Raw genomic sequence first — 12,224 nt, 5'->3', positions numbered from 1 at the left:
GGACAGAAACTCACAATCCTCCTGCCTCAGCCTCCCTAGTGCTGGAATTATAGGTGTGGACCATCTCAGGCGGCTGCAGCCCAGTCTCTTTCTCTCCTTTAGGTTCCCTGGTCTCACGGCTTTCCTGTCGCCTAGCTCCCCTCCTGCTCCGTTTTGCTGTGCTAAAAAGAAACCATGAGGGTGGAGAAGTGACTCCATGGTTAGAAACATTGGCTGCCCTTCCAGAGACCTGGGCTCCATTCTCAGAGCTCACACAGTAGATCGCAACTGTTTCAACTGTTTGTGACCATAGCTCCAGGGGTCTGATGCTCTCTTCTAGACTCTACGAGCACCAGACATACATGTAGCACATAGGCTTACACGTAGGCAAATCATCAATACATATAAAATGAACATCAATACATATAAAAGTTTTAGAAGAGAAATCATATGTACATACTTATATGTATACTTTTAATTTAATATGGTATTTTTTTGCTATGAACACTGTTAACAAAAAAGAAGGGGAGGGAGGAAAAGCAACACGAAGGAAGGGAGAGAAAGGATGAAGGAAAGAAGGAAGAAGAGTTGGAACTTGGCACTGTGGGTAGAATTAAACATTCCAAAGAGAACCAATTCCGCTTTAGTGCACACCAGCCACCGTCTCTGGACTTGGTGCACAAAGACAATAAGACAATTATTCTGCTGTGTAAACACATCCTTCAGTATAGTAATTGGTGGTCAGTCCACCGGTGCACACCCCAAGAGGATTCAGGCTAGCCCATTTGCTGACTGTTGAGGCCTCTGTACCCATTAGAACCTCAGTGGGTGTTTGTGGAGTGGGTGGGCAGACATGCAAACCCCAGTATCTCTGACGACAAAGCTCATCTCCCATCCTTCAGAGCCCCAGGGGCTGACCAGCGAGCACCTGTATGGCGTCTTTACCTCTCACCACTGAACACGTGATCCCACACATCAGCTTTCTAGTCCTAGCATCTGTCACTTGTTTCTACTTCAATTTATTGAGACATGCTTTATACTTATATATATGTGTATATATATATATTACATATATATTACACACACATATATAATTTTCAAAGCCTGTTTTATAAAGCACACATAAAACCCTCAAGAAACACATGTTGAATTAAGCAGTAAAACCTTTAAATGACCCTTGACTCAATGCTATTTCTAAAGATGCCATCTATTGATTGATTGCTCTGAATTCCTGTTTCAGACGTGTCAGGCAGCAAAGTCTGAATGGTGTCAGCTGAGCTGAGTTTCTACATGTGACACTTCAATGCTAGAAAAGTGACCCCCAACACTTTTCTCCTACTTCCACATTTGTAACACGGGAGCATGAGTCGAAACGGCAGCCAAACGTTTGTCTTCCGAGCCGTCACAGAGGAGAAGGCGATCAGACAGAGCGAGGCATGGGAATAAGTTTCGCAAGTTGGAAAGACTCTATCAGCCACCCCATCTACCAGCTTGAGCGTGTGATTGCCGCTGCAGGGCTGTGGAGCAAAGATGCGGTGTGTACCAACAGCGGTGAGGGTGAGGGTTGCCGCGACCGAAAAGAGCAAAGTGCAGAGGAAAACAGTCTCGCGTGCAAACAGCGAGACATGCCCCAGCCAAAAAATCAAAAGGCATGTTCAATCCGGGTATGTAGAGGGATTACCATGGAACACCTGTCACCCACCGTGTTTGGCAATACCGCGCAGCATCTTTGAAACCAGGAGAAAGCTTACCAGACACGAGCTGCTGGCCAGGCAACCCCACGGGAACCATGCCCAAGTTATTCATAGCTGTGGCCCAGGCTGTGGGATCGGTGACGGACATGTTGAGCTGGGTAGTGTCTAGGGCTATACTCCCCAAACCATCAGCTGCTGCGGGAGAAACAAACTCAGCTTAGTGTTGACAGGCAGGGCCCTTCGCTTGTTTCTAAAGATACGAGGCTTTATCTAGCACATGGCCAAGATATTAAAAAACCACCACGATCCACGCTACATGAATAATTTCTCCAGATGTAAGAGCATCAGGACAGACGGATAAAGATGGGAGTATAAAGATGTGTGTTCATGGAACGTTCTAGAAGAAAACTTAATGGCATGAACTCTGTACTGTTTGGTCATGCCATGAAGTCCTCTGGGGAAACGTGAAAAACTGCTTCCTTCTCCCATGAGGCAACACTTGTTAAGAGACAGGGTCTACAAGAAAGTAGAGGGAAGCCAACTGCCTAGCAGGGCAAGATAGATAAATGTGTCTGTTTCTGAGGATTATGCTGGTCCAGGTATCCTTTCTAACCATCCAACAAGAAAACAAACCCTTCCCATGACCCCCTCTTCATTCTCTTTCAAATTCATCACCTCTTTTTAAACTATTTCTTAGAAATACTGGCTAATAAAACGGGTAAATAAAATTAAAAAACAAATAGCAGAAATTAAACAGAATAAAGAAGACCGGAAAACTGTGTTAAATTTGATTTTTCACATTTTTTTTTTGTGGCTTTTCTTGAATTTCACAGCCGCCTCCTGCCCCCAGGCACTGGCCCCTGATTCAACACCGATTTTCATGGCTGAGCAAGCTTTTCCAGTAAAAATGCAAATGATCTCGTGTGTGTCTCACTGGCCACCAACCTTTACCTGCTGCCATCATCTGGGGGAGCTCCTGAGGACACTGGGCAATGCTCTCGAACTCAGCTGCATCTACCATTGGAGGACAAGCACCATGGGGCACCCAGGTGCTTTGGCAGTTGAGTGGAGGGTCCCCTCGGAGAACATCGGACTCTGCAAAGAAGGAGGGGATTGTGGTGAGGCAGGGGCATTCATAGTGACAGAACAGATTGTTGTCTAAACAGAGAACAGGACACAAAAGAACCACTTTCAGCAGCAGGGCGCAGAACTCAAGGTGCTTGCTGCCTGACCTGCCGCGCTGTGCACAACAGCTTCTCGCCACTGTGCGGGAGACTGTACGGGTCACCTTATCACCTCACCTGGCTCAGGGCCGGCTGCTGAGGGTGTTAGGGTTTAGTCTCCTGCTGCAGCCTCTTTGCCTATGGGCCTTATCAGCGCCGGCACAGCCTCTTCCATACACTGCACACCAATAGCCAGGGCAGACTAGGGCGAACATGATTTCTTTTCAAGTTAAAAAAAATTAATTGATGTTGTTATTTTGGAAGACGGTCATCTGTGAAATGTATTCAAAGAGGACAAAAAGTAGGGAGGAAGAATTAAAAAAGCAAGAACCTTTCTTTTTTTTTTTCTGTAAGGCTGGCAAAAGAGCTAACAATCAACAGAAGAGGCCATGGGGAAAGAATGGCAGGGCCTGTCCTGGGAAGAAATCTACAAGGCTGCAGTAGCAGAGGCAAAATGTTTGTTTTTCAGTTCTATAAAATGATGAATTTAACTGGTCCAAAATCTGTTTGATCCAAATTTTCCTGAGAATTACATGGCATATGGTATGTGTATATATGTATATATGTATGCATGTATGTATATGTATGTGTTTGTGTATTTTGTCATACTCAACGTGTTTTTCTAATAAATATAAGTAACAATACAACATACGATAAGGTTATGAGGAGCCTCTCTGTGACATTAATTATAAAATCATAGTCTTTTCTCCACCATTACAAATGCAAAAGTCAACCATGTACACATTCAGAGCTCAAGTGCACGTTTGCCCGTGGCAAGCCTAGACGAGCGACCCAGAGACTGTTTGAGATGACCACGAGAGTTAAACATTTGACTTTTCCCAGGAGTCACATTGCTGTTCAGACGTTTAGATACTCTAATGTTTGGGTACAGTGTGAAGCTTGAATATTTCAAGCTATGTTCTTTGATTCTTAGGGCCTTGGATCTGTAGCCCACCCCTTAATAAGCACGGTGATGCCAGAAAGCTTCCCGCTGGTTCAACTAAAATGCAAGCGCAGGTCTCAGTATCTCAAGGATAGGTCCTCAATGAGAACGTGGCTTTGGTAGTTCAACAGATCTCTAGCTATCACTAAGCAGGGCAAATGAGATGCTGGACATTCTCCTCCCAGTTACCTATCACCTAGCAGCGGTTGATTCCAATTTTGGAAACAAATTGTATTCACAACATATATATCAAAACTTTCTGTTACGCACCACCATCAAATGAATCTAGAATGTGCTGATGCACGGTATACTAATTAGCATAGGCAACAAATGCCACAAGATAGATTCTATCCATATGAATCACGTTCAGCAAATCCATAGCAAGGCTGAGTGCATGCATGCCCTGTAGCTGGCCACTCATCAGCACTATGGTGAGGCCCCAGAATACTTTTCTCTCTGCTCCAGCACTGCAGGCACTGAGGCAGAGCCGGACAAGCAAGTCTCATCCTTCTCTTCAACAGCCCTGTAGTGGAGCAGCCTCGGATCATCACAAGGTCACTATTTGTCTTACTTGGCTCCCTAAATGAAGTGTAGTTGGCTCCCTTCCTGCAGCTCAGATCTCCACAAATGGACATCAATCACAGTTTTTTTCTTCTTCTGTCTAATGAGCGTGCAGTTCTGGAACGCTCTATCAGAGAATATCTCCTTACTTTGTTGGCTTTACGGCTTGTGCCTCTCTGGTTATGCTTAACCTTGACTTTTTCTACAGTGTTACAGGGATGGCATTAGCTTGTCTTGGATCCACACTGTCTCTTCCAGCTTACGACTCTATACAAAAGCATCTAAGGCCCTGGGGGGGGGGGGGGTGGCATGGCCTCTATATGTATCTTTCACAGATACCTTAACAATCTGCTGCTGTTTCAAAAACGATTGCTCTGTTAGCAGGACGTGGTTTGTAAACTTCCATTTATCCCTATCTTGAACTCTGTGACTTTCAATTTATTATAGCTCTCTGGTTTCCCAATCCGATGGTTTTAATTGAATACAACTTCATGTGGTTATTAGGTACCTAGGATGTCTCTGAAGCAAGTTCATTTCTACCAGGTATTTCCAGTGGTCTCAGACTGGAAGGATCCTTTTTAGAGCTGGTTTGGTCACACGGACTTGATCAAATGGGTATCCTATAGATGTTAGCTACTACTTGGCAATTTATGAATGAATGCAAGAGTGATTTTGCAATCTATTAACACTCACTGTTTTTGTTGGATACTGGCCTCTTTAAGCCATTCTAGACCGCGATGCTTAACTGATCATTCAAACCAACTTCCCTGCCTTAGTTTTCTTATTTCTAAACTATAGGAAAGATTAATATTCTTAATGATGCTTATTTACACACAGATGTGGGGAGTTAATATTTACAGCTAATAAAGTACTTTGAATATAGTAGGTGATAATTATTGTTATTTTATTTGGAAGTGCAGTGTTTCTATTAAGGTATCCTGAGATCTTTGTGTTCTGGTGTATAATTATGTAATTAATTATAAAACAGTGAATAACACTTGATATTTCTGACAGTAAGTGTTGCCCTAGCTTTCTGTACCACACCTAAACTGTAGCAGGCTGTTCCATTCCGTACAATTCCATTGTAAAATAACACCGTATAAAAGATAGATGTTTTTTTTCCCTCTCCAGCTTTCCTTTCTATGCAAATACGAAAGCTTTTAAAAGCTTCCGGACAAATTATGAAATTGGTGGTTTCTGCTTACAGGTTTTATGGAGGGATTATCATTATAAAGCAATCAGATGTACAGAGTGTCAAGGATAACAGGAGCGCTCTGCCTGGGCATAATGGACCTCCAACCTCTTCTCTACTGAAATCTACCGAAGGCTGAAATCTTACACCTAATTTCCCAAATGTTTAACAAGGTACATTTTTTGCTCAGTACTTCACTAGGTTATATCAACCAAGCAAAAATGTCTTAAACCTCACCAAGCCTACAGAAGTATTCTAGTTTAGGAGGAACACGGGCTGCTTCTGCTTGGGAAAGTGCAGGGCCTTCCTGTTTTTTCTAACTCTATACACAGCGAGCACAAATATTTTTAAGAAGAAAATTCATCTGTGGCTGTCCACAAAAAAGGAGCTTCCTGTTAAAATGTACAAAAATCAGTGAAGTTTTAAAAATAGTTGATTTTTATAAAAATGAATTCGTTTGACCTAATCCCTTAGACTCATGCCTACTTTAATAGAAAAACCATTATAATGACAGAATGAGTTTTATTAGTGCCTTTAAAAGGGATGAGATCAAAGCCAACTTATGTCACGTGATAGCTGAAGCTTCGTTTGTTAAGAACTCTTTATTAGCTATAGGTCATATGTGTGCTATAAAGTTGCGTTTCCATTCCAAATTCGTGTTTTCCTACCTTAAAGAATATGTCTACTACTGGTGCTCAGCTAGAGGACACTTGTTGGGCATTTCATAGCTTAGAGAGACATTTCACAGATTAAAATGATGGGCTATCGTACAACCAGACATATACTACGTATATGTTAATGTCATGTTTTTAAAACAGGTGTCTGTGATAATGAAGGAAGCGCTGTACCAGGGAACTCCAGAGCAACCTTTCCATTCAAGAACAACCAGAAAGCTATGGGGTTTACATTTGTTTTCTAAAATTCTGTTTCTTTTCACAAACACGGAGCACACAGACAAGGGCTGCAGAGCATTTTCCCTGGGTTTTCTATAGCGAAATAAGTCATCTTAACTACTGAGTGTTTCACTGCTCAGGATGGGAAGAATCTATTCATTTGGGGACAGGCGACAGAACGAAACTGCTCTTCAAAACATGGTTTAAAAGGGGAGTAGGGGTGGTAGTGGAGACGTGGAAAGATGGCTCGGTGATTAACAGCACTGGCTACTCTTCCAGAGGACCCAAGTTTGAGTCTCAGAACGCCACATGGTGTCTCACAACTATCTGTAATTCCAGCCTCAGGAAATCTGATGCTCTCTTTTGAGCTCCTTGGGTACGACATATATGTGGTGCACAGATGTACACACATGCAGACAAATACCCATACACACGCAAAAAAAAAAGGAAAATGAACCTAAACACATTCTTACATGCAAACACTTAAAAACAAACAAATAAACAACAACCAAACACATGGTAAGAACACCCAAAAGTTGACACTTTTCGAGGACCAGAGAAGGGATCAGTGGAGGCCACCATTATGCATTATGGAGATGGGCCACTATAGTCAGTGACCCATCTCTATAATATCACGGAATATCAGAGAGTTCACAATCACAGTGACTGATCTCTATAATATCACGGACTATCAGAGAGTTCACAATCACAGTGACTGATCTCTATAATATCACGGACTATCAGAGGGTTCACAGGAGAGCGAACGGTGTAAATCACAATAAACCTGAAGAAAGATGCCATTGGTCTTCTTAGGGGAGAAGACAGGAGCTGTGGACTCTCTCCTCTGCACTCCCAAGATGCTGTTCTAGCACCACTCTCTAATCAGATCTATGCTCGGGATGATTAAGATGATTCACCATGCTAGCCCACCCCGGAGCCAGCAAGCACAATACACACATGGTGCAGAAATACCAGCAAATCTACATTGCTTCTTAATTCTTTTGAGTATTGGGAACACTTTGAAACAGCTTAAAGGTGGTAATGAAGAGACAGATGATAAGAGATAACCTAAGATCCTAGTTGAAAAAAATTTTATAGAGTTTTTAAGTCTGGTAAATATACAGGATTCTAAATGCTTATTAATGATCACGATCTGCTAATTAGCTGCAAAGAAGACAACTAAGGTTTTGGTAGAGTTTTAGGTAGAACAGATTAAGGGGGAGACTTGTTAAACAGTAATATCATTTTATGTGTATGAATGTTTGCCTGCATATATATGTATATGAACTATGAACATATACATATATGACCTGCAGGGTCAAAAGGCAGTACCAGAGCCCCTGGAACTGGAGCTATGGGTGGTTGGTTGTGAGCCACCGTGTAGGTACTGGGAACCAAACCAGGTCTTGCACAAGAGCAATAAGTACTCCTAACCACTGAGCCAGCTCTCCAGTTCCCCCATCTTGCCTCAAGTAGTACTACTCTATTTAACAAAGGTAAGAGGATCGAGAAAGCAGAGGCCATTGCTGTGCAGAGGTAAATTCAGGGAGGGCAAACTATGTAAGAGTTCCTACCGAATCTACAGAATCAGTCATTAGGCACAGCCCCTTACTTGTACAGTTAGAAAATCACTGTAGACTTTTCAAAACTGTCAGGCTAGACATTCCCATCACAGTGTACCTGAGAAAAGATGCCATCTCTATTCTACCCATTCTTCCTTCAGTGTTTTCTTTAAGACAAAAAGGAGCTATGTAACCGTTCCTCAGTGTTATCGCTCCGTGCCTTCCACGTACCTGCCTATGGTAGGGCAGAATACAGGTAGGCGGGAAATCTAAACTGGATTGCCTCATGGCAATACACAGATTAATAGAAATGGGTTAATTTCAAATTCAAGACCTAGCTAGGAATGCGCTTGGGTTATTGGGCAAACAGTGTTGTAATTAATACTGTTTTGTGTGATTATTTGGATCTGGGTGGTCGGGAAACAAAAAAAAGCAGTCTCTATTTACAGAGAATGGCTCTAAGTCTGAACATAGCCAGCTCTCCCCTTCACTGCTGGTTATTAGTCAATGCTAAACTAAGGATGACTAACTGAACTTGTCAATATCCAGCAAGAGCACAGAACGTGGCAGGATCACCTCCTCATGCCCTCCACATAAATATTAAGTATCTACACACTTTCAAAAGCATGTGTGTGTAAGAAGAGGAAAGGAAAGAAAATGTAAATAAACTCGGGATCATTAATACCGAACAGCTGGATGCCAGAGTTCAATCCCAAGGCTTGGAGGTTTGAACTAAAGAACACAACAGGGAGAATGCCTCTTGGAAACTAGAATGAAGATGGATTTCAAGTGTCAGAGAAAAACAGTTTGAGAAAAATGTGTCCACGAATATAAGAGAAACTTTAGGTCCCAAACCTCCCCCAGCGCAGGGTCAAGGGTGAGGTTTCTTGCAGCTGCTGTTTGAAATAGCCCAGCTCTGTTACCAACTGCATCTCCAGGTCCGTTAACCAGCACATTAGCATGACAGAGGCATAAATGTAGAGCAGGAAGCAGGTGAAATCATTGGAAGAAAGGAAGAGTTTCAATTTGGCATGTACCACAGAAGATGGAAAGCAGGTCTGGCCGGTTCTCAAACACTGTATTCTATTATGGGGACTGTGATTATACCCTCCATTTTCCTACTTTGTCAAGCAGCCAATTTGAAGCAGTAAATCATCTTCCTTTTATCTTAGGGAAGTAATGATCCCAGAATGGGCGAGGCATTACCTCACTCTCAACATGTTGTCCGTCTTCAGGAGAAGGGCAAGCAAAGATAGGCGGGCAGGTGGATGGGCTCCTCTGAAATGATGCACTCTGATAACAGGACCAAAAGATACTTGTCCATGTGAGTAAACACACATGGGTAGAAGAGCAAAGCTAATTACTTGTGGACATAAGAAAAATACTATTCAACATTTTATATCTCTCTGTCTCTCTGTCTCTCTCTCTCTCTCTCTCTCTCTCTCTGTGTGTGTGTGTGTGTGTGTGTGTGTGTGTGTGTGTGTGTGCATGAGTGTAGAGAAATGGCAGGTGAAATTATTTTTCTCAGGAAGCCTTTGCTTTTCAAAAAGCCTACATTTCATATTTCTAGATTGAACAAATAACTAAGGAGCAATCTTGAGACCTTCAGGAAAAAGCACTACTCTTGCCATTAAAAACAGAAAGGAAAGAGGACTCTCATGACTGTTTGTAACTTTTAGGTCTCTGGAAGACAGCTTTCAAAACTCATGACTTTCCACCTAGAGACAACTTCAGGATTCCTGACAAGGGTGATATTGTATCTGAAGAGTATTTGTGGGAAATACAATAGCTCAGCCAGACTTCTTGTGGACAAAAGTCAGTCAGCACCCTTCATACACTATCTGTTCTCCTGGGTTGCTCTCTGCCTTCTAAATATGTCAAGATTAAAACAATTATCATTGCTCTACCCGGAGTGAGTGAGTTATTAAGAGAAGCACCATTACCCGTAAACCTGAACTTGGACTGATGAGCCCTCATTACAGCAGAGCCCCTGGGATTCATGATGAACACACCTCGGTTCAGAGCATTGTCATGTGCATAATTAAAGAGTACTTGAAATCCATCAGTTCCAGTTTCTCCCAGTACAGAAATCTCCAAAATGTTCTGGATGGAACTTCCCATTCATAGGCAAAGCTGATCCTTGACCCCTATTTCAAATAGTCCTAAGATTGGACAAGTTCCCTCTCTACCCGTCTCTCTACCTGGAGAAGAGATCTAAATCTGATTTCTGGCTTCAGGCCTACTTTCACAGCCTTAGAAAAAAAGGAGACAGCAATCCCTGGAAGAGGGTCCTTGACTCTTCACTACCATCTAAGCAAGTCATAGACACATTTATGAAGTAAACAAGGACACAGCTAACTCCCCACCACTGGTAAGTCCTTTGTCAATTTTTACCCTCTTTTCTCTTCGAATTCACCTGTGGGGGCTCTGTGGAGTAAGTCAACCAGAGAGCTGTAGGTAAATGGAAGCGTTATCTGAAACAACATGGGCTATTGGGTTTGAGCAAGAGAAACCTGGGAAAGACTTCTTTAGAAAAAGGACCCAATGTCTGAGCATGACTCCAGGCTAATTCTAGGCTTCAAAGATAGAACTATCAAGAGAGACTAATTCTTCATACCGAGGACATAAGCAAACACATTAAAGAATAGTTTTTACACATGTATACTATAAAAAGATCGTATCTGTTACATACTTCTTGGCCACACTGATACACAGAAACCATTTTCTGCAAACATTGCATTCTTACAAAGCAAGAGCAGAAACCCTACATCATTGTACAGACTCTGCTGTGGGTGGCTCAGTGTTTTCATTATGTGCTCATTTATACCCTGACCCATGCATGGAAAAAAAATTAGGACACAAAGTCAAACATTTTAATTGTCTTGGGTAAATAACTGACCCCTAAATAGCTGTAAACCCTGGTAAATGAGTTATCTATTTCCAAAGAGCCCAGGGCAGAGCCCTGTTGAGTCTATGGAAATCCACCTGCAATAAAATCCAGATCTTGTACCCTGACCAGCCTGAACCAGTGGCTCATCCTGTTTAGCATTTCCTTTAGAAGAGTCACAAAGAAGGAGTTGGTTACTCTTTAAGCTAATGGGTTCTTAATGATGCCATTGCAGCCCCATGAATAAAGCATTGCCCCTGTAGCCAAGAAATCCTAGGACTTACAGATGCGGTAGCTCACACCTCCTAATGGACTGCCCTAAGCCAGAGGCCTAGCTTTTTCTTCCTCTAAATTCCCACAGATACCTACCTTTCCTTTCTCTAAAAGACCACCTATGGCCCTTGCTCTGATGAGTAACAAGTGGGTAATGACGGTGGAATTCTGCCTCCCAGTCAAACAGTGTGCTTACTTCATGGCAGGGAAGCAAAGGGGTACAAAGCTTGATGCAAACGTAGCTGGGCATTTGCTAGAAGAAACCAGCCTGGCAGGAGCGCTCCAAATACTAGTGGTTGGGTTCAGCAAACTCACATGGAGGCACCCGGGGGAGAAGAAGGCCTTTGGGGCTTGAACCCAGACAGGCTTCTGAGGCTGGGGGTGGGTGGGGATGCACACAGGAATGCTTTGAGACTCCAGGAGTCTATATGATTCACAAATTAGAAAGACTGCCTGAGAGCTGCAGGTGGAGCTCAGTGCTTGCCTCGTATGCACAAAACTCTGGGTTCAATCCTGATCCCTAGCACCATGTAAAGCTGGCCTGGTGGTGAAGCCCATAGACCATTCAAGAGGAGGAGACAGTGGGAACAGAAATTCAAGGTCACTCCTTGGTCACGTAGTGAACAATGCTCAAGGGACAGCTCTGGAATTGAGGCCACTGAAGGTTGCTGCTGCACCTTGCTGCTACAGTACTAACAGGCCTGCCCTTTCTATCTTCCCTAGGCTTCCATAAAGGAACTACCGTAAATGGACTACCCACCAACCTGATCTCTGGATCCACAACGGGAGACATTTGCCCTTTAAGAAGCCAAACACACTGTTCCCTTAATCACAGTCAAATGACCTCCTTTATAAGAAGAGGCAAAGGGAAGGACAGGGAGGGAGGTTTAAGTGGCAAGAGGGCTGGAAGGTGGGGCAGAGGAGGGGGGGGCGAGGACAACTAACACTGAGGGTGCTTAGTACAAATACAGCTCTAAGAGAAGTTCCATTGAGGTGCCTTACACAGGAGGATAATGC

General features: G+C 43.1%; 1 protein-coding gene across 4 annotated transcripts in view; it reads right to left on the bottom strand.

Annotated features, from left to right (window-relative positions):
• Enox1 (ecto-NOX disulfide-thiol exchanger 1) overlaps positions 1-12,224 on the bottom strand; it is a 554,924-nt gene that overhangs the window by 193,908 nt on the left and 348,792 nt on the right. For 3 of the 4 annotated variants that reach the window (XM_087912247.1, XM_048422009.3, XM_087912248.1), the window contains 2 exons: positions 2,625-2,768; positions 1,731-1,868 (listed from right to left, as the gene is read on the bottom strand). In XM_087912247.1, coding sequence (XP_087768373.1) covers positions 1,731-1,868; positions 2,625-2,694 — 208 coding nt within the window. In that variant the 5' untranslated portion in view covers positions 2,695-2,768. The remainder of the gene's footprint in view (positions 1-1,730; positions 1,869-2,624; positions 2,769-12,224) is intronic. The other variant, XM_048422010.3, reaches the window with a different exon arrangement.

Source organism: Myodes glareolus, chromosome 12 (assembly GCF_982192425.1).
Source record: "Myodes glareolus chromosome 12, mMyoGla1.1, whole genome shotgun sequence".
In the NCBI taxonomy this organism is placed as follows: domain Eukaryota; kingdom Metazoa; phylum Chordata; class Mammalia; order Rodentia; family Cricetidae; genus Myodes; species Myodes glareolus.
Note: the sequence above shows the minus strand (reverse complement) of the source record. Positions and strands in the feature narration are given on the sequence as shown.